Here is a 22,283-nt window from a genome sequence, read left to right on the forward strand (position 1 = left end):
ATTCCTTTCTGTTCTCTTTCCACGGGGAGTTCCCCTGAGCTGTAGCAGCGGTGGAAGCCCGCTCGTGGTAGGGAGCCTAATTCCCAGGAGGATTTGGGGATCTCGAGAGGGCAGGGGTCGTCTCTCAGCGGGGTTTCAAAGCTGCTCAGAGCCACAGCTAGGAGCCACACTTGTCCGGCGCCTGGGCTTTTATGGGGCAAAGAGCCGGCAAGCCAAGCCAGGAGTTGGGTCCGCGCCGGAGCGGCCCGGGCTCGGGGCAACCGTGGGGGGGGGCGCCGACAGCGACCGCGGGAACCGGGTGGGGCGGGGGCGGGGCAGCGGCGGGGCGGGGCGGGGCGAGCCAGGCCGAGGCCCGGGGGCGGGGCCAGGCGCGCGGCTCGCCCTAGCCTAGGCCGCCGTTGGGCTCCGCCTCGCGGGCTACGCAGGCGGTGGGGCTGCGGCACGGGCCGGGCGGCACCATGGCGGCGGCGGCGCCTGCTGCTGCGGCGGCTTCTCCCGAGGCGCCGGCGACGAGTGGGACGGCTGAGCCCGAGGCCGGGGACGAGGACAGTCGCGAGGTCCGAGTGCTGCAGAGCCTGCGGGGCAAGATCTGTAAGCGGGGGCAGGGCTGAGGGGACCCACCCGCCGGCGGCGGGAGCCGCCGTGGGGCTGAGGGGGCGGCGGGCGCGCGGGGGGTGGCGGCGCCGAGCCGCGCTGGGATCGCGGGGCGGAGAGGGGACCTGGGCGGGCGGGGGCCGGGGCCCGCGCCGGGGCTGGCCGAGGCGCGTGGGGAGGGCCGGCACGGGTGAGGCTGGAAGGGGGGTGTGTTGGGGGAGGCGTAGCCTAGACGGGGCGGCGTGGGCTGGGGCTGCCCGGGTCGGGAGGGAGTGGAGAGCCGAGAATTTGCCAGGAGGGGGGCGCCCGGCGCGGCGCCGGCGTGAGGGGCTCGGCTTTGGGGCGCGGCCTGGACACGGGGACGCCCCAGCCGGGGGCGTGGGCCGGGGGCGTGAGGAGTTTCCGGCCGCCCAGGGACGCAGGCCTCCGGGCGGTGCGGGCGCCGGGGAGCGGCCCCGAGGTGGGAGCCCAGCGGTAATTACGGGAGGCGCGGCCGGAGGAGGAGGACGAGGAGGACGAGGAGGAGGAGAAGGAGGGCGGGGAAGTGGGGCTGGCCCGAGGGGAGGGGGCTGCCTGCTTCCTGGGCTCTGGAGCTTTTGCGAGGTTGAAAAAGGCGCCCTGAGCCTGAGGAGACAGGCCGCCCTGGGACTCGGGTGGCCGCCGCGCGGGGTGTTCGCGAATGAGCGCGCCGGGAGGGGCTCGGGCCGGACACCTGTACTGGCCCCACCTCGCTGCGGCGGGGACTTGGATCGAGAGACAGCGTGACTGACAGGGACTTAAGACAGGATGTAGTGGCTTCCTGTGAGCAGGTCTCAAAACAGTCATCCAGCCCGCACTTAACCCACTTAATTCCTTTCCTTCTCATGCATTTAATTGTTACTTTTGTGAGCGAGCCACACTGGTTGGCTTAATACAAATTTTTTGCTCACAAGCTCTAAGCGTTGCTGTAGACCATTTGAATTCAGCCATTTGGACATTTATTTTTTAAAAGTGACTCTGGCGTCGATTGCCAATTTTTTCACAGTAGTTTATTCAGAGGAAACGTCCCCCCCCCCTTTTTTTTTCTTTTTTTTTGCTATTTGTGAGATCTATCAGTAAAACTTATTTTTGCTTTTGTCAAAAATCAGCTTTATTTTCGTTGTTCAGTATTCTCAGATTGGAAACGTGCTTCATCTTTCATGTAAATAACCCTTAGTTCTGAGGAGTACTTTTTACTTTGTAAGAAGAAAATCGAATTGCAATAAAATGGCTAACAGTACTCTTTGTTGCACGAGATGTAAAATTTTCCTCTTCCTGGATAGTGATATTAATAATTGAGCTTGGATTCTCCCCCTTTTTTCAAGTTGCTCCTCTTTTCAAGTACTGGTATTTTATTAAATCTCCGAGGCAGACATACTAACTTTTCTCATCTTTTCCCAGAAGTGATCATGGGTAATTTGAGATCTTGAGTACAGTTCTTAAAATCTAGAAAATGACATCAGAGAAATAGATCTTGTCTATATCTATGTTCTCGATATTAAAATTACTTTCTAGGGTATAAATTCTGTTCAAAATTCAGATTAAGTCTTATACTCAATATTCACATACATCTAATTTAACATTTGGGAAAACTGTAAACGGGCCAGAGTTCCCCCCTTGATATAATTTTCCAAACTTTACCAGTTTTACATTTCAGTGTCACTTGATGGTAGGCACTGTCCATTGGAGCCTCACTGATTTACATAGTTGCAGGTTATGCCATGGAACTACATATACACTTCTTGGAATTGAGAGTTAGGGTTGGGCTGTTTCCAGAAGGACTTATCTGCTCTGCACTTTCACCTGCTCCATAGCAAAACTATCACAGTAGGAGATATCATTGTGAGTGAAACTTGGACCTACAAATACAAAATTACAACTTTGTTTCTCTGGCTTAGAGCAACCCCACTACCCAGATTTGAAGATTGATCAGCTGGGAGTGACATTACCACTTTAACCATAATGCAAATATTGTAACTGTTACCTCAGTCAGTTTCTGACTTTTGGAATTGCTTGGTGTATAGCTCGGGTCACTGAGTGTCTGCTTTTTAGAAAAAAGGTATTAGGAAAGTATACATAAAGCTTCTCCCCATCTCCCTCTCTTATTTTTTTTTGCCGTTCTTTTAAAGGCCAGTATAGTCCAGACTTGGTTGACCTTCACAACCCTATGAAGAGATGCTGTTTTCTGTTTTCCTGAAACTGACATGTGGGTTTTACAGCGTGGGGGCTGGGGGGCTAGAGGAATCATTAGCAGGTGCTAAAGTCACAGGGATGGGATGGTGGTACATCTGACAATGAAGCTTGGGGGTGTAGGTAACCATGTCACCTTTTCCTTTTCACCATCCTGTGAGACCTCAGAGGAAAGCCTGATAGTGCCCAGTAGACTGGAGATTTGCTGCCAGATTCTAGATTGCTGTTTGAGAGCCTCAGATCTGGAGAGTTAGAGCTCTATAGGGCTCAAAGTGAGCCTCAAAGGAACATCCTTTTTCCTAGACCTAGGTAGGACTCTTCAACCCCAAATCTTACCAGCAAAAAAGTGAGGATGAAATGGTTTATATATTCTTTTCTTTTCTTTTCTTTTTTCTTTTCTTTTCTTTTCTTTTCTTTTCTTTTCTTTTCTTTTCTTTTCTTTCTCTTTTTTTTGTTTATTGTTATTTATTTTGAGAGAGACAGAGAGGGAGGGGCAGAGAGAGAGGGAGAGAGAATCCCAAGCAGGCACTGCTCTGTCAGTGCAGAGGTGGACGCAGGGCTCAATCTCATGAATTATGAGACCATGACCTGAGCCGAAATCAGGAGTCACATGCTTAACCAACTATGCCACCCAGGCACCCTGAACTCTATATCTTTAAAGTTCTGGAGGTAATAGTCTACAGTTTCATTTAAGGGTTTTATTCTAATATTTGTTAATTTTTCCATATCCTTCACAAGGTGAAATAACCAGATCCAGGGATTGGAAACCCATTTTGTGGTCCGTTTCAATCAACTGACATTAGCAAATCCAGTGTTGCTAATTGAATTTTGTTTTATGTGCTGATCCCCAATACCCTGAAGTCATTTTAGTGCTCTAGGAAGCCATAGCAGTTCCAAATGGTCAACTTCTTTAATATTCAGCAGGTAGGCATGATTGTTGGAAGTCCCGGAGCTGTCATATGAACCCTTGATAAAGGAAATTAAGGTAGTCCAGACTCCGTCCTTTCTATGAACTGGCATGCAGTGAGTGGCAGGTATGCTTAGTATCTGAAGCACTTTTGCATTGCATCCCCTCCCCCCCCAAACAAAACAAAACAAAACAAAACAAACTACCCTACACACAAGCCAAAGAGGGGGATTGGATCTTTCTTCTTAATATTTAATTTATTTTATACCTTTTGTGGTTTTTTTTAAAGTTTATTTTTTTATTTAAAAAAAAAATTTTTTTTTTCAACGTTTATTTATTTTTGGGACAGAGAGAGACAGAGCATGAACGGGGGAGGGGCAGAGTGAGAGGGAGACACAGAATCGGAAACAGGCTCCAGGCTCTGAGCCATCAGCCCAGAGCCTGACGCAGGACTCGAACTCACGGACCGCGAGATCGTGACCTGGCTGAAGTCGGACGCTTAACCGACTGCGCCACCCAGGCGCCCCTAAAGTTTATTTTTTATAAAGTTTATTTTTTTGAGAGAAAGAAAATGAGTGAGTGGGGGAGGGGCAGAGATTGAGGGAGAGAGAGAATCCCAAGAAAGCTCTGGGTTGTCAACATGGAGCCCACCTCAGGGCCCAGTCCCACAAACCATGAGATCTTGATCTGAGCCAAAATCAAGAGTCCAATGCTTAACCAACTGAGCCACCCAGGTGCCCCTGGAGCTTTCTTCTTCTTCTTCTTCTTCTTCTTTTTTTTTTTTAATTTTTTTTTTCATCGTTTATTTATTTTGGGACAGAGAGAGACAGAGCATGAACGGGGAGGGGCAGAGAGAGAGGGAGACACAGAATCGGAAACAGGCTCCAGGCTCCGAGCCATCAGCCCAGAGCCTGACGCGGGGCTCGAACTCCCGGACCGCGAGATCGTGACCTGGCTGAAGTCGGACGCTTAACCGGCTGCGCCACCCAGGCGCCCCTTTTTAATTTTTTTTTAATGTTTATTTATTTTTGAGAGAGAGAGAGAGAGCATGAGCAGGGGAGGGGCAGAGAGAGAGAGAGAGACAGACAGACAGACAGACAGACAAGCCAAAGCAGACTCCAGGCTCCCAGCCGTCAGCATGGAGCCCAATGCAGGGCTCAAACCCACAAACAGCGAGATCATGACCTGAGCCGAAGTCAGATGCCCAACCAACTGAGCCACCCAGGCACCCCAAGGAGCTTTCTTCTTTATACTTTCAGGTTTCTTGCTATTATTTCATGATGTCTTCCTTTTTGGCTATACTTTTTGTTAAGTTCTCATCCAATTAAATCAGGTTATAAAATCAGAATGTAAAAATGTTGATGAAAGAGCCCATGCCACCTCGATCGTGGGTTTACCTGTTCTAGGGATACCAGATTGATAAAAGAGAACCGAATCTGATGATTTGTGTGAATATTGAGATGTGCAATACAGTGCCAGATCTGCGGAATCATGACAAGTCCCAGAACTCAGTTGGTCTCCCTGGTGTCTCCAGATGAAGAATGATGTAGGACTCTTTGGCAAAGTAGGATCTGTGGGATCTGGTTAAGTGCTTTAGTTTAGAGGCTTGTCCGGGTTAGCTTTAATTTGAATCTTAATTTCTAACTTTTGTTAACCTTTTTGTGCCTTTATATTCTTGCGTGTATAATGGGTATAATAAAAACACCTATCTCACAAGATTGATTAGAGGGCTAAATAAATCTTCTCCAGTCATTTCCTCTCTCCTCTCAGGAGCTCTGTCGGCCCTGGACCATCTTTTGGGAAGGAGTAAATAGATAAAAATTAGTCTTTATCTAATATTCTTGTCGACATTTAGCATTTTCTGTACAAAGCTGATTAAACTCAGCGGGCATGTACTGTATTCTGTTTCACATTGATTATTACTAATGTGACTTTAGGCAGCTCACTTACCTTTGAGCTTATCTTCCTCATCTTTAAAATGGGAGTGATGCTTCATCACTAGCCATTTTATACATGTTGTTCTGCCTAGAAGTGTTTTTCTCCTTTCCTCCACCCCATATTTATGTCAGGGAACTTCTACACATCCTTCAAAACCCTGGTCCATGTGATCTCCTGACCAAAGCCTTGTTTGGGGCACCACCACCCCCATCCCTGGAGACAAGGTGTTGGGCCTCTGTACTGGTTGGGAATTGTAATTCCTTGTCCATTTTCTTATTCTAGCACATTTTGTAGAAATTGTTTGTTTCCCCATTAGACTGCGAGCAGACTGCGAGCTCTTCCAGTGTAGAATTCATTCTTTATTTTTTTAAACTATCCCACTGTCAGCGTAATAGGCCTTTAGAAAATGCCCTACTTCTCACCACGCTGTCCTGAGGAGGATTTGAGATACTAGATGTGAAACTTATGTAAATTTTACACATAAACTAGGAGATGATAGTATTGTTAAATGAAAACTACATGGGTCTGTGACAGGAAGTTCATCCCTTTCAAAATCACAGTGCCAACTGAGCTTATGTTTGAACTGATGCCAAAGTTGCCTCATTAGGAAAAGGATTAAATTTTTCTAAATGCTCTGAGTGCTGATTATTAGGAGATTTGAATATTGTTACTTGACTGTACTCCATGAATATTGTTACTAATTGGCCCCGAGCCTGGAAAAGAAAAATGTCATAATCATATTTTATATAGTAAATATTTTTTTTTGTTGTGGAAGGTTTGAATTTTTTGGTAGTAAGGTATTTTATTGATCATGCAATAGAATTAAGAGGGAGAGATTAAAAAGAGTTTATTCATGCTAAGAATGTATTATTATCAGATATTTCAAATAAGATGTTATTTAGTAAATTAATAGAGGGAAAGATTACTAAAAGATTTGTTCATACTATGCATTCATCATTGTCAAAAATTTGAAATGAGATGATGAGTTATTTAGGATCGAGGAAGAATCCATCTTTCAGATGGATAGAAATGAGAGAAAAGGGTTCTTTGTAAAACTTCACAGAGCAGTCTGCTAATCGTTTGCTGTGAGAAAGACAGGAGGTAAACCTCAATGAGTTCATAGAGTTTTTGTTGTTGTGTTTTTTTGTTTTTTTTTTAACTTAGAACTCTTTGAATAGCCTCTAAGAGACTGGAACTAATATAGCTGAAATAAAAGTATCATTTTATCCTTTTATCTTAGATACCAATCCTGTTCCCTTTTTAATGTGCTTTATGAAATTATTTGACAGTAATATCAAATTACATGTTTTATGAAGTTCTATATGCTGTTTTGAGAGCTGCTAACAGTTTTGTTGTGTAGTCATCAATTAACGTAAACTAAGACACTTTACATTAAGAATTTTTTATGATATGTCTTTGGTTTTGTATGTTATTTCAGTCATCAAAAATCACTAGCTAAAATAATATGCTTTATAACATTATACCAATATACATGCAAACATCAACGAACAGTAATTGACAAATTTGTTATTGTGAGCTTGGCTCTAAGAATATCACTAATGACACAATGACTTTGGGCAAATTCTTTAACTTTGCCAACTCCTTATTTTTTCACTTGTAAAATGAGAGGTTTGGATGTGATCTTTAAAATCCCTTCTAGCACTAATCTTTGTTGCTTTTTAAATTGAACCATTTGCTTTAAGACACTACATCAGATACTTTTATTTTAATATTTAAGTGTTTTTCATATGCCTATTTTGCATAAGATGCACTGTTTGAGACATTTGTCTAAGATTTAATGGATACGATTATTTGAATCTTTAAAAAAATTTTTTTTTAGAGAGATAGAGTGCGCAAATCGAGGAGAGAGATTGGCAGAAGGAAGGGAGAGAGAGAAACTTAAGCAGGCTCCATGTTCAGCACAATATTTTTACTAATTGGTCCTGAGCCTGGAAAAGAAAAGTCTCATAATCATACTTTATACAATAAATTTGTTTATCAGCCATGGAAGGTTTGAAATTTTGGTAGTAAAAATTCAATTTTTGGTGGGTCTCAATCCCATAACCTTGGGATCATGACCTGAGTCGAAATCAAGAGTGGGACACTCAACCGACTGGGCCACCCAGGCACCCTGAAAAAACTTGTTTTTAAAGATTCAAACAGTCTTGGGGTGCCTGGGTGGCTCAGTCGGTTGAGCGTCAGACTTCGGCTTAGGTCATGATCTCGGTTTGTGAGTTTTTTTTTTTTTTTTTTTTTTGAGAGAGAGACAGAGCGTGAGTAGGCGAGGGACAGAGAGAGTGGGGGACACAGAATCCAAAGCAGGCTCCAGGCTTTGAGCTGTCAGCACTGAGCCCGACGTGGGGCTTGAACTCACAAACCATGAGATCATGACCTGGGCCGAGGTGGGACCCTTAGCCAACTGAGTCATCTAGGCTCCCCTTCATGGTTTGTGAGTTCTAGCCCTCTGCAGAGCCTGGTTTGGATCCTCTGTCCCCCTCTCTCTCTGCCCCTCCCCTGCTCACGCTCTCTTTCAAAAATAAATACACATTTAAAACAAAATTTAAAAAAAAAGGTTCAAACTATCTTGGGGTGCTGTGATCCCAGGGTCATGGGATCCATGCTGAGCACAGAGCCTGCTTAAGATTCTCTCCCTCTCCACCCTCCCCCCACCTCGTGCAAACTTGCTCTCTCTCTCTAAAATAATAATAATAATACATAAATAAATAAATAAAAAGTTTTTCTGTGACTACTAATTTATTTAGCAGTGTGTAATATCTGAATGTCCATTAGGGCATTAGCCCCCTAGTGTGTGGATTGAGCCTAGGCTGTGAATGGGATGAAAAAGCCCTTACTAGTTTATCCTACAGTCTATACTAAACAATGGTTGTTTTTAGATGCCTGTATTCTTAGAGAATTATAGAAGCTTAGAGCTGGAATGTAGGGAACATATTGTGTCCCCTCATTTTACAAACGAAGAACTTGACACTCATATACTCCAGGTGTTAACACAGTTAATGCCTATGCCTTTTCGGCACTAGTCCATTACTATCAAAGTTCTTTCTGAAATGGTAGGTGGAATGAATTCATCATTAGTATGAATGTTGTGAATGTACTCCATTTAATAGATGAGGACTACACTGCGTATCTAGTAATATATCCAGAAGTAGTAATACATTTTCACTGTGGCAGCTACACACTCTCATCTGTTGCTTCCTGAGAACTTTGTGAAGTGATTAGGATTAGTGGTGAAACTATGCTTGTGACCTAGATGGAGATTGAGCCTGGATGTTTACCTATTTGTGTCATGTTGTAACTCAACTGGTTTCAGTCCTGACTGCCCATCAGTGTCACCTGTGAACTTAAATTCTGATGCTCAGGCTCTACTCCATACCTACTGAATCAGAATTTCTGGGGTGGTACTGGGACATTTCTGAGTTTGAAATGTTCCCTAGGGAGTGATAATGGATCGCTGGGACGGTGAACCTCTCCTTCTGCCAGTTGAACAGACTAGCCACAAACTACCTGAATGTTAGCAACCTGCTGTGCGTGACTGTTTAAAGGGTACCAATAGAAAGTTTGGTGTGATAACGGGGAGGTTTTAATTTGTTTGATTATTTCTTTAAAAAGATGCATTTATTTGCTTGATTAGATAATACACATACCTGGTACAAAACTGAAAAGGTACAAAGGAGTATCCAATGAAAAGGAAGTTTCCTTACTTCTGTTGCCCCTAGCCATTCCCTCTTCAGAAGCAAGCATTACCAGTTTCTTGTGCAGCTTACAGAGATTAAGTATTTACAAACATAAATATATGAATATTAACCTCACTAACATACAAATTGTAGCAAAATATATACATTGTCTGCATCTTGCTTTTTTATTTCTTACACTTGCCAGTAGTAGCTTGGAGATCTGTCATATCCATAAGAGTGGGGAGCTGCCTCTTTTATTTAACAGCTGCATGATATGGCATCATCTGGGTATACCAGTCCCCTATTGATGGACGTGTAGTTTGTTTCCAGTCTTTGCTATTACAAAGAGTACTGCAGTAAATCACTTAGTTATGTAATTTTATTTGTGTGTGTGTGTTTTTAATTTGTAATGTTTATATACTTTATGAGAGAGAGAGAGACAGAGGTGTGAGCGGGGTAGGGGCAGAGAGAGAGGGAGACACAGAATCCAAAGCAGGGGCCAGGCTCCGAGCTTTCAGCACAGAGCCCTATGTGGGGCTCGAACCCATGGACTGTGAGATCACCACCTGAGCCGCAGTCAGATGCTTAACTAACTGAGCCACCCAGGTGCCCCAAGCCCTGCATCAAACTTTCTGCTGTCAGCACAGAGCCTGCTTTAGATCCTTCGTCTCCCTCTCTCTCTCTGCCGCTCCCACTCAAAAATATAAAAAAAAAAATGAATGAATGAATTGGTATATGCATTTTTATTTGGAAAGACAATGCCATATTGCTTTCCATAGTAACTACAGCAATTTATGCTCCCACTAGCAATGAATGAATGCCTATTTCTTTAGTCACATAGAGTATATTTTAAAACTTCTTGATCTTTACTGGTCTCTTAAGATGGAAAGGAACATCTGATTTGTAGTTTTAATTTGCACTTCTAAATGAGGTTGAGGATCTCTTCATATTTTTAAGAGTCTTAAAAAATTTTTTTTAGAGAAAGAGCAAGCATGTACGAGCAGGGGGAGAGGGGCAGAAGGAGAGAGAGAGGGTGAGAGAGAGAATCTTAAGCAGGCTCCATGCCCAGTACGGATGTGGGGCTTGATCCCACAACCCTGGGATCATGACCTGAGTTGAAACCAAGAGATAGACGCTGAGCTGACTGAGCCACCCAGGTGCACCCCTTTTTTAAGAGAGAGTGTGCAAACAGGAGAGAGAGAATTTTTTAAAAATGTTTTTAAATGTTTATTCTTAGAGAGAGAGAGAGAGAGAGAGAGCATGAGCAGGGGAGGGGCAGAGAGAGGGAGACACAGAATCTGAAGCAGGCTCCAAGCTCTGAGCTGTCAGCACAGAGCCTCACGCAGGGCTTGAACTCACGAACCACGAGATCGTGACCTGAACTAAGTCCGAAGCTTAACCGACTGAGCCACCCAGGCACCCTGAGAGAGAGAATGTTAAGCAGGCTCCATGCCCAGCGCAGAACCCAGTGATGCAGGGCTCAGTCTCAAGACGCAGAGATTATGACCTGAGCCGAAATCAGGAGTTGGACACTTAACCAACTGAGCCACCCAGGTGCCCCATTGAGAGCCATTTTTATTTCCCTTTTTTGGTGAACTTGTTTATTTTGCTTGTCCTTTTTTTCTACTGGATTATCAGTCTTCTTACTGATTTGTGGAAATGCTTTGTGCAGTAAGGGAAAGATGTTTAAAAATTTAGATGTTTTGGCCGATGCCTGCATTTATTCTTGAGAAGTTGATTGTGAGATCCAGTGAGGGCAGTCAGTTGTTGGTTTCATGTACTTATATAATTTCTGATACAAGAAGAGAGATGGAAAAATAATTTTTTGGGAAAAAGTAAGTAAAGATTTATAAACAAAAGAATTAAGAGACAAAGAATAGTTTGGGAGAAAATATTTGCAGGAAATCCTACAGACAAAAAGAAAATACTTATCTAAGACTTACTTTGTGTCAGGTACTATTTTAAAGCCCTTTAAGCATATCAAATAATTAGTCCATATGGTAACTCTGTAACATTCATTATCCACATTTTACAGATGAGGAAACTGAGGCATAGAATAAACTGAGTAACTTAACCCAGATCAGACCAGTGAGTGGTGGAGCTGTCATTCAAACTGGGCAGCCTGGCTCTAGGGTCCATCCTGTTGCTTCTGTCCTGCTCTGCTCTACTGCCTCTCTATTTGTTAGTGTCCAGAATATATAAAAAGTTCATACGGATTTTAAACAGGAAAAGGGCATTAGAAAAATAAAAGATATGAATAGACATTTTATAGAAAGAGATTTAAAAAAAGGCCAGTAAACATAAGAAAATACTGGTAAGATTTAACAATAGTTAATCAGGGGAATGCAAATTTTTAAAAGCTATCAGTTTGTGAAAACAAAAGCTTGTTAATTTCAGTATTTGGTGGGGGTTTAGGGAAATAGATAACTTTCCTCACTGTTGCTGTGAATTTAAATGGATGAAGTAATGTTGGAGAGCATTTTGGCAATATCTGTTAAAAATCTAAATGTATATTTCCTGTGTATTTCTACTGCATATGTACCCTACAGAAACACTTGGACATTTGCAAAAGGGGCATATACAAAGGTGTTTCATGTTGCCGTGTTGGTAAAACAAAACGACTAGAGACAACTTAAGTGTCCATTGTAGGAAAATGGCTAAATAAAATGTTAATATATATATTCTATAGCAGCTAAAAAGAATGAGGTGTATCTAGAGTATGAAAGGAAAAAACTTCAAGATGTATTGTTGAGTGAAAAAAGCAAGTTGTTAGAGTGATATGTTTTTTCTAGTGTACCTGGGAAAATGTGCAGAAAGAGGTTTGCAAGGATGTACAACATTGGTTGTATCAGTGGTGGCCAAAGGGGATTAGCTTTACTTACAGTGGTTCAATTTTCTACATAAAATTTTATGTATTATGTATTATCTGTGTTATGAAAAATGACTTTGTATAAAAATTTGATACAGTATTAGTCCTCAGCTGCTAGAGCCTTTCTTGCTCTACTGTTGAAGACTATCCTATCTACAAAATTAAGGGTAGCCAAATGTTAAGCTTGGTAACATTTTGAGTGCACTTACAAGTAAAGTCTACTTTTCTGTCAAGTTTTTTGATAACTTTTAATTTTTATATAATTTCAAACAAAAATTTGCAGGAGCAATATAGTGAATTACCATATACTTTGCTTGTTTTCTCCAACTGTGTTAAAAAAGTTGACTTTTAAAAAAATTCTGTTTTGTTTTAGAGGAGTGAGATAAAAAGAATAATTTTCATCATTTAAAATATTACAGCATTTGTGTGAGTGGTGTAGAACCTCTTAGTTTTGAATTTGAACAATTTTGTATACAATTTTCTTAGTGGGTAGGGGAAAGTGAACTAATGTTTTTTTAATATATTTACTCTTTTCCAGGTACTATGTAAGTATACTTGCAAATTATTTCATTTAATCCAAATTCATGAAAAAGATTGCATGCTGACAAAACGGTTATATATGCTTAGAGTTTAAAGAGGCAGAGCCAGGTTTTCAAGTCTGTAAGTTACCAAAGTTGCTGTCCATTTATGTCTACCAGTTTGCCTGTCAGATGGTATATTGGAAAGAACTGATGAGTATATTTCTGTTGTCAAGAAGTTGATAATTATCCCTAAATTGGTTATGGTCTAATGTGATGGATATTCAATAAAATTAGAATGTTGGAATGCTATAAAAATGTATCTTTAATACTGTTTAGGGGATTTACCAAAAAAAAAAAAAAATGTTACTCTTCTGTCTGCCTGACAATGCTTATGTTGTGCTTTTGTCTCTGCTTGTAAATGGTTCTCCTAGAACAAACACACACGCACACACATGCACACACTTGTACGTATACATTTGTAGGTGCAGCTTATTTATATCTTTTTTTTTTTGAAAAGTACTAGATCACAATGAGTCCCATTTTGGTCCCCAGGATGCCGTTACCAGTAATAGCTACCATTAGGAGACTTGCTCAACTTCATGCCGATTGGCCTATCCTAGGAGAGATTCCTACCATATGTACTTCATGGTTTGGTTTGCTTGAGAAAGGGGCTACAGGGAGCTTAGGGATCAGCACACGTTCAAAAGTGAAACCTGAAGTGGGCAAGACAAACCACAGGAAGATCCTGCCCGCAGCTTGGTGACGTATCTGTAGAACCCGTGGACGCTTCCTGGCAGTACCTTGCGAAACTTGCCTTTTTATGTACAGTAGTTTCCTAACTTCTTGTTCTGGACTAAGCTTCAGTGAGAGGTGATTAATATGATAGTAATATAGATAACTGTATGATAATTATCATGCATATGACTTGTGTAAAACAAGAGGCCCCTAATTATATTCTTTAGACTTTCCCACTGAGGAGTTACATCTTACCTACTAGAACATTTTTGAGGAGCTGCCCTGGAGTTTATGCTTTAACTTTGACTTTACGCCTTCTCAAGATTTTACTTAACATATTGTTGGTGTTTTATAGCCACAAAACAGTTCTTTGCTCACAGAGTCTAGGCTAACCCTCTATAAACTATGCTGGATTCCTGGAGTCCTTTGCTCACTCAAGGGCTTGCTCAGAGGCACATTGATGATTACACAGTACCTTATTTTCATAATGGAAAAGGAGTGCAGTGTTAGTGAAACTATTATTCCTGATTTCTTTAACCTTCCAGGTTCCATGTTAATATTATAGTGCCTATTCTTAAGCAGAACAGATACCTGTTAGGAATTATGGAGTCTGTTGGTTTTTTAGGATTATCAGTTAAATGAGTTTATAGAATCTAAGGTTCTATATTTAAAAAAATTTTTTTTAATGTTTATTCTTGAGAGAGACAGAGACAGAGTGTGAGTGGGGGAGGGTCAGAGAGAGGGGAGACACAGAATCTGAAGCAGGCTCCAGGCTGAGCTGTCAGCATAGAGCCTGACGCGGGGCTCAAACTCAACCAACTGGAATCATGACCTGAGCTGAAGTCGGATGCTTAACCCACTGAGCCACCTAGGTGCCCCTAAGGTTCTATATTTTAAAGATAATTTATCATTTACTGGGAGTGAGAAAAACTGCTTGACAATCCAGTTTTTTGATAATGTTAACTTATGCGTTGAAAAACCTGACCCTACTTAGTAGTCCAGCAGTCACCATTGTCTGTTGGTATCATTTCTCAACCTGTGCTTGAATAATATCACAAGTGTATAACTTTCCAGCGGTGCTTTCAAGGTGACAAGTAAGGAGGGAAATTGCAGCTACATAACTTTTCTCGGCAGTTTTTAGGCACCTCCCCCACTTTTTGTTATCATACACCTAGGGCAATCTGACATACTTTGTAGAGGATGAATAAGAGACTCTTTGAAAGGTCATGTGTGATTATGGCAGTTCTTCTCATGTAAGACTTCTTTGTTGTATATGAAGTATTTATTAGATGTGCAGAAACCGGATGAATAATAAATGGTAAAGTAGCATGTTGAAAGCGTTGTTTTCTGCTGCTTTTCTTGTAATCACCTAATCTCTCCTAGCCTCAGTTTCCTCTAATATAAATTGGAAATTGTAGTTTTGCCAGGCTTGCAAAGAGGTTGTGAAAAGATTGGATGACTTGGGGTGTTGCCTGGCACAATGTGCGGTTAACTGGGCTATAACATAAACAATAGTGGTATTTGGTAAAGTATATTTTCATGGTTTTGTTGATGAACAGTTTATGTGTACCTTTTATTTTATTGCAGAAACTAAAATTGGACCTTATAAGAAAATTTGAAAGACCTTATGATATGTTAACATGTAGGATTATCTTATTGCATATAATTAAATGGCATAACGCATTTTAATTTTACACTAAACTTGTCAACAGTGAGGTTGTATATTTAAATGTCCATTCTTCACTTTTTTTTTGTTGTGAATGTACATGATAAAGTTTGCATATTTTTTTCTTTTCCCCATCTAAAGTTCTAATGCTCTGTTCAGCTTGCTCTTCTTATTAGAACATCATATCCTGAGTCACTCAGGCCAAGTTCTGTGAATTATATCTCTGTAGTATTTCTTCCAGTTTTCTTTTCCTCCCATTAGCTCTTTCAGTACCTTAGTTTAGGCCCTCTAACTGTCAGAGTAACTTTCCTGAAGTATAAAATCTGACCACACAGAAACCTTTAGTGATCCTTGTTGTCTACTGAAGAAAGTTAAAACTTTTTAGCTTGGCATTTCAGATTCTGTTGATTTGACCTTTTCTTAACAATCTTATCTCTGCTTATTCTACTTTCATCTCCCTTTATGCTTTAGCAAGTTTGTGCTATTCACTGCCTCCTTGAAGGTGCTGCTCCTGTTCCCCCCCTTCAGAACTTGTTTACATTGTGCCTTACTCCTGGAATGTTTTCCCTCCACCCCCAATATCTATATTTTGAAAAAAAAAAAATCACTCATAAGAAGTTACTGTGAAGATTGTGAGGTAATTTATATGAAGGCCCTTAAAAAACATCTGCTATGTGTAATGTGTATGTGTAATGTATTAATTTATTCAGTAAATGGTAGTTACTATTATGATTTAGTTTTCCTTCCACCCTAAATAATCTTTATTTTAGGATCATCTGGTTTAGGACCCTGGCCCTTTGTAGTTTGTCTTAGGGATTAATCCCACTGGGATCTGTGTTTGTTCTTTGTAATCCCTTGAACTAGACTTGGATCTGTTGGTACCTGAGGGTAATTTCAGAAAGGAACAGCTTTCTCTATTCCTCTCAGCACTGCTGTGTTCAGGAAGATATTAAGAGTGAAAAGGAAAGACTAGGCTTTGGAATTTGATTTGTCAAATCACCTTTCCAGCCATGTAGCTGAATGGTTTTTGTTTTTGTTTTTTAATTTATAAAAGGGAACAGTAATGCTTACCTCTGAAGGTTGTTGTAAACATTAAATGAGAGGGGCGCCTGGGTGGCGCAGTCGGTTAAGCGTCCGACTTCAGCCAGGTCACGATCTCGCGGTCCGGGAGTTCGAGCCCCGCGTCGGGCTCTGGGCTGATGGCTCAGAGCCTGGAGCCTGTTTCCGATTCTGTGTCTCCCTCTCTCTCTGCCCCTCCCCCGTTCATGCTCTGTCTCTCTCTGTCCCAAAAATAAATAAACGTTGAAAAAAAAAATTAAAAAAAAAAAACATTAAATGAGATATTTGAGAAAATATTTAGCACTGTCTTGGAGCATCCAATTAGATAAATATTTGGCTTTTTTTCTTACTTATCCCAGTAGTGTCCTCCTCTAGGACACACAAATACATACAGACCTACAGGTATAAATGCATGCACACAGCCCCCTCCAACATACGCATAAGCACATATGTGCAAACTCAGTACGTGTCTAGAAGCATATACGGCAGAATCTCTACCTGCCAGCTTGGTATTTGGAATTCTGGTCCTAAGTAGAATTTGTATGGTAGGATCTGATTACTATCTGGTGACCTTTGTGTAGAACCAATGAATTTGTACACAGAGAGTTGGCCATCTTTTTATTTTTGTTAATCTAAGTTATCAGTTTTGATTCCCAGTGGTATTTATCTTCTTGGTTTAAACTGTTTACTTTTTTCCATTGACTAAAAGCACCGTTCTTTTTTTTTTTTTTCCTACAAAATATTTACTTGTCTCCCGCTTCCTTCAGGTATTTATGCAGAAGTTACCTTCTCAGTGGAACCTTCCACCCTGCCCCCCCCCCCCCACCGCCACCATTTGTGTGGTGCTCATTCCTCCTTAACAGTTATTACATAACACATCCTCTTTACTTACTTATTTATTGTTTGTCCATTTGTGTTAGCTCAATGACAGTTTTATCTATTTTTCTCACTGTTGTATCTCTAGCATCTTAGTTACACATACTCAGTAAATATTTGAGTGTGTGAATTTCAGGATTGGTTTGTTTTCAATGTGATATCTCTGTGTTAACACTGTAAAGATTCTTGTATTTAGTGCTTTTGATAACTGTATACAGGAAGCTTTTTTTTTTTTAACTTTTAGAGCAATTGACATAGATCAACTTGTATCAACTGGAAAAAAGATAAATGCAATTTTATAATTTGTGATGTGATAGTAGAACCTCCTTTTTGCCCATGGTAAATTGTAAACACACACATACACACACACACACACACACACACACACACACTCATACTTATTCAGTAGATATTTGATTATCTATTATAAGCTAAGCATGTACTAAGAATTGGTGTCTTCCCTTAAGTTTGTAGTTTGGTGGAAAGATACATAGTAGTCTCCTTTGCTGGTTCCTTCTCATCTCTACTAAAAATGGTTGGAAGGCTTTAAGGCTCAGTCTTCAAATCTCCTTTCTTTCCTATCCATATTTAATCTCCTTGTGATCTTGTATAGTCTTGTGGTTTTATAATTATTATGTACTTGCTGATAATTCTCAAGTTTTACTCCAACCAGGACTTTTCTGTCCTCTTGACATTTGCACTTTGATGTGTAATAGGCATCTCAGATTTAATATGCCCAGGAAAAACTCTTGATATCCCTCTTCTAATAAGAGGCTCCTCCTTCTGGAAGTGGCATCTCTGTTCACCAGCTGTTCAGGCTGAAACTCTAAGAGGTCTTCCTTAACCCCTTTTCCTCTCTTATACCCACATCCAAAATATAAAAAATCCTGTTGGCTTAATCTTCAAAATACATGCCCAGTTGACCACTTCTCTGCATGCCAGGTTTGCTCCCCTGGTCTAGATTATCTCTAATCAAGATCACTACAGTAGCCTTCTCTCTACTTTCTTGCTTCCACCCTTTTCCCTCTGCAGTGATTCTTCTAAAACAAAAGTTAAATCATGCCATTCTTCTGCTTAGATCTTTCAGTAGCTTCCCATGTCACTCAGGAAAAACTCCAGACTTTCCATGGCCTACAAGACCCTATTTAATATGCTTCCTCACCTCTACCTCATCTCTTACCATTTCCTCCCTCTTCCCACTTAGCTTATTGTTTTAGAGCCATGCTTGCATCCTTGCTATTTCTTCAGTGTGCAAACTGTCCTTTCTAGGGCCTTGGCATATTTTATTCTTTCTGCCTATCCATCTCTTTCCCCAGATATCTATCTGCATGACTCATTCCCTCATTGACGTCATGCAGGTATCCGTTCAGATATCTTAATAGAGGGGCACCTGGGTGGCTCAGTTGGTTTAGCGTCCAACTTTGGCTCAGGTCATGATTTCATGGTTGGTGAGTTTGGGCCCTGTATCAGGCTGTGTACTGAGAGTGCAAAGCCTGCTTCAGATCCTCTGTCTCCCTCTCTCTGTGTCCCTCTCTCTTTGCCCCCTCCCACTTGTGCTTGCTGTCTTTCTCAAAAATAAATAAACATTAAAAAAACCAATGTCCTAATAGAAAGGCCTTCCTTGATCCCTATGTAAAGTAACATTGCTCTCTCTCTCTTTATCTTTTGGGCCTGGCATTCCCTAAGTCTCTTACCCTACTTTGTTTTCTTCTATGGCAATAAACATTATATACTTACTTAAGAGTTTATGATGTTTGTCTCCCCTGTTTAGATTGTACAATAGTTCCGTGTGGGCAGAGACCTACTTTTATTCTTTGTTCTATTTCCTGCATTTAAAAAAGTGCCTGGCATGTTGTAGGTAAATTTTATTTGTTGAATGAAGTGCAACAAGTGCAATACAATATGATCATTGTAGTTGAAATACATATAAGATGCAATAGGAAATAGAGGAAAGAATGACATGACTAGGTAGAAATTGAGGGAAGAATTTACAAACAGAGGTACCTTTAAGCAGAGCTTTTTGGAGGAAAAAAAAAACAGGTATGAGCATTCCATATAATGAAAATAGCATTGCAGATAAAGGCACGAGAGAACACTGTGTGTTCAAGGAACCGAAAGTAGAGTACTGTTGGAGCATAACAGTAAGTAGATGAGGCCAAATATGTAGTAGACAGTGGTACACCATGAAGGGTCTTTATGCCAAAGGAATTTTAGATTTTTATCCTGCAAGAAGGGCAGTGGCAGGTAGTGTGGAATCATTGAAGACTTTTGAGAAAGGGGAATACTTTGTATATTAAAAAAGCAACTGTGTGAAGGATGGAGATCTAAGCTAAACTCAGCATTTTATTTAACATATATATGATGTTGCAAGATATGTGTGATGCAGAGAGACCATGACTATCACATGAATGGGCAACAGGCTATTTCATTTTATAGTTGGACAAAACCACTGATGTGTATTGTGAAGGTTCATTTCTTGGCATACTTGCAGTACATCTATGAGGGAGAAGAAATGCCCAGTGGAAGATTAGATTATCAGTTATGAATTCAACAAGAAATGATGTTACAGAAGAAAAGATGTTGTGCTTGAAGGCCAGCTTTCTTTCTTAATAGAGGAACAGTTGTTTTGTCAATAATATACTTCTTGGGGTGCCAGGATGGCTGTCAGTTAAGCGTCAGACTCTTGATTTCAGCTTGGGTCATGATCTCACGGTTGTGGGATGGAGCCCTGTGTTGGGCTGTGCGCTGACAGTTCAGAGCCTACTTGAGATTCTCTCTCTCTTTCTCTCTCTGCCCCTTCCCCACTCTTGTGTGCTCTCTCTCTCTCTCTCTCTCAAAATAAACATTAAAAAAAAATACACTTCCTGATCTTGATTCATTGTTGAAGGAAATGGTGATCATTGTACATATAACCAGATCTGTACTGTTTGCTGTAGGGCCAATACAGCCATCTTTGTATGACAAATATGTGCCTTTGCATATTGCAGCATCCTGCATCCTGGCATGCATAGCACTTTTAAAATGAGGGATAACCTAAAAACATTTCTTTTTTCATTCAGATGCAAGTAAAACACATCTCCATTTTTTCAGTTGTCTTGCTCAAGTGTCATATCTTAGCAATATAGTGAATGTCTTGAATACTTTAATCTTATTTCTTTAGGGTCAAGATCCGATGTGTAAATTTAAGGATGAGCTGGAGATACCCAAAATGGTCTACATGGTTTCAGTATTGAGAATTTGGCACTCCCAAATTCATGAACATGGTACTGTATTATTGAGCATATTTAAAAAATGACATCCAAATACTGCAGTAGGAAATGAAGAAATTTTTGAAAGGCAGTTACAGAAATAAGAGAATTAAGATCCATTTGCCTCCACAATAGCCAAATTTGGAAAGAGCCCAAATGTCCATTGACTGACATATGGGTAAAGAAGGTGTGTGTGTGTGTGTGTGTGTGTGTGTGTGTGTGTGTGTAATATACAATGGAATATTACATAGTAATCAGAAAGAATGAAATCTTGCCATTTGCAACAGTGTAGATGGAACTAGAGTATATTATGCTAAGGGAAATGGGTCAGTCAGAGAAAGACAAAAAACATGATTTCAGTCATATGTAGTATTTAAGAAAGAAAACAGATGAATATAGGGGAACGGAAGGAAAAATAAGATAAAAACAGTGAGGGAGGCAAACCATAAGAGACTCTTAAATATAGAGAACAAACTGAGGGTTGCCGGAGGGGTGTTGGGTGGGGGGATACGCTAAAGGGGTGATGGGCATTAGGGAGGGCACTTTTCATGAGCATTGGGTATTGTATGTAAGTGATGAATCACTGAATTCTACTCCTGAAGTCATTATTACACTATATGTTAACCAACTTGGATTTAAATTAATACAAAACAAAGCAAAATTTAACTTATTAAAAAAAAAAAAAGATCCGTTTGTCTACCTTTCCCAAGTTGAAGCATTCACTTTTTGAGTGTGCTGTGGTACTCAATTCACTATCTGATGGAACAATGAAAGTAGTTTTTGGTGAGGTATTGCTTTATAATTTTCGAGTCCATGTGTGATCCAGGTAGCCACATGTAGCTGAAAGATTTACCATACTCTGATGACCAGTAATGTGAGATGGGATTTTTTAATTTGTTAGAAATATAGGGCAAGAAAACAAACCAGTCGGGATTAAGTTACAGAATCAACTCTAGCTAGTTTAAGCAGAAAGAGATTTAATGAAGATTATTTATTTATTTATTTATTTATTTATTTATTTATTTACAAGAAAACAAACCAGTCGGGATTAAGTTACAGAATCAACTCTAGCTAGTTTAAGCAGAAAGAAATTTAATGAAGATTATTTATTTATTTATTTAGAGAGTGTGCAAGTCGGGGAGGGGCAGAGAGAGAGGGAAAGAATCCTAAGCAGGCTCCACACTGTTTGTGCAGAGCCCAACGAGGGACTTGAACTCACAAACTGTGAGATATAACCTGGTTTGAAGTTGGGCACTTAACTACCCTTATTTTAAGTGGTTTACGGAATTGTTGGAAGTTCTGACTGAAGAAACAGACTCTATGTTGAACTTTCACGAATGAAATTCTAAAGTCACATTGCAGCTGGGCTACCAAGGGAGTTACTACCTCTTGTAGGGTCAGAAAGGTACCTACAGAATTAGGAAGCTGTAACTTTTAGCTGCTTGTCTGAGAACCTTACCACTTCTGCTGTGATTAGGAACCTGCCACTATTAGGAAAGAGCCTTCACCAAGCAGCCATCTTCATTAGTAAGCTGTTGTCACTGCAGCTGGCTCCAGAGCCAAGTCACACCGGCCACAACCTGTATGACGGAATGGATGCCTTGTGCCCTTCTTGATACCTATGAAACCTGTGACTGGATACAAGGACTTCAGGAAACGCTGCTGCACAAAACTTGGACATGTCCGTGACCGTACTTCATAGTAGCAGCCTAAATATAACCTACCTTCTCTTCTGCTCTCCAGATTTCTAGCGAGTGCAACTGATAGGTGGAATTTAAATCATATCCACAACCCTAACTGTAAGAAAGGTTGGGGAATGTACTTTCTAGCTTTCTAGTATCTGCAGTACAGGAAGTCCTATACCAAAGGATGTCGAAATGGGTGATGACCACTGATCCACCATATCTACCACAGATACAAACCCCGATTCTCCCTAAGACTAGCCATTATCAAATGGGCTATATAGATAA

At 40.8% G+C, this 22,283-nt stretch overlaps 1 protein-coding gene across 3 annotated transcripts in view; it reads left to right on the forward strand.

Moving 5' to 3' along the window:
• Positions 1-440: 440 nt before the first annotated feature.
• The window catches only part of RASA2 (RAS p21 protein activator 2), a 123,812-nt gene continuing 101,969 nt past the window's right edge, over positions 441-22,283 (forward strand). For all 3 annotated transcript variants that reach the window (XM_047099216.1, XM_047099213.1, XM_047099214.1), the window contains exon 1: positions 441-591. In XM_047099216.1, coding sequence (XP_046955172.1) covers positions 459-591 — 133 coding nt within the window. In that variant the 5' untranslated portion in view covers positions 441-458. The remainder of the gene's footprint in view (positions 592-22,283) is intronic.

The sequence above is a fragment of the Lynx rufus genome, unplaced genomic scaffold, assembly GCF_022079265.1.
Source record: "Lynx rufus isolate CCGP_SWC_20201006 ecotype Redwood Valley unplaced genomic scaffold, mLynRuf1.p SCAF_5, whole genome shotgun sequence".
Lineage (NCBI taxonomy): Eukaryota > Metazoa > Chordata > Mammalia > Carnivora > Felidae > Lynx > Lynx rufus.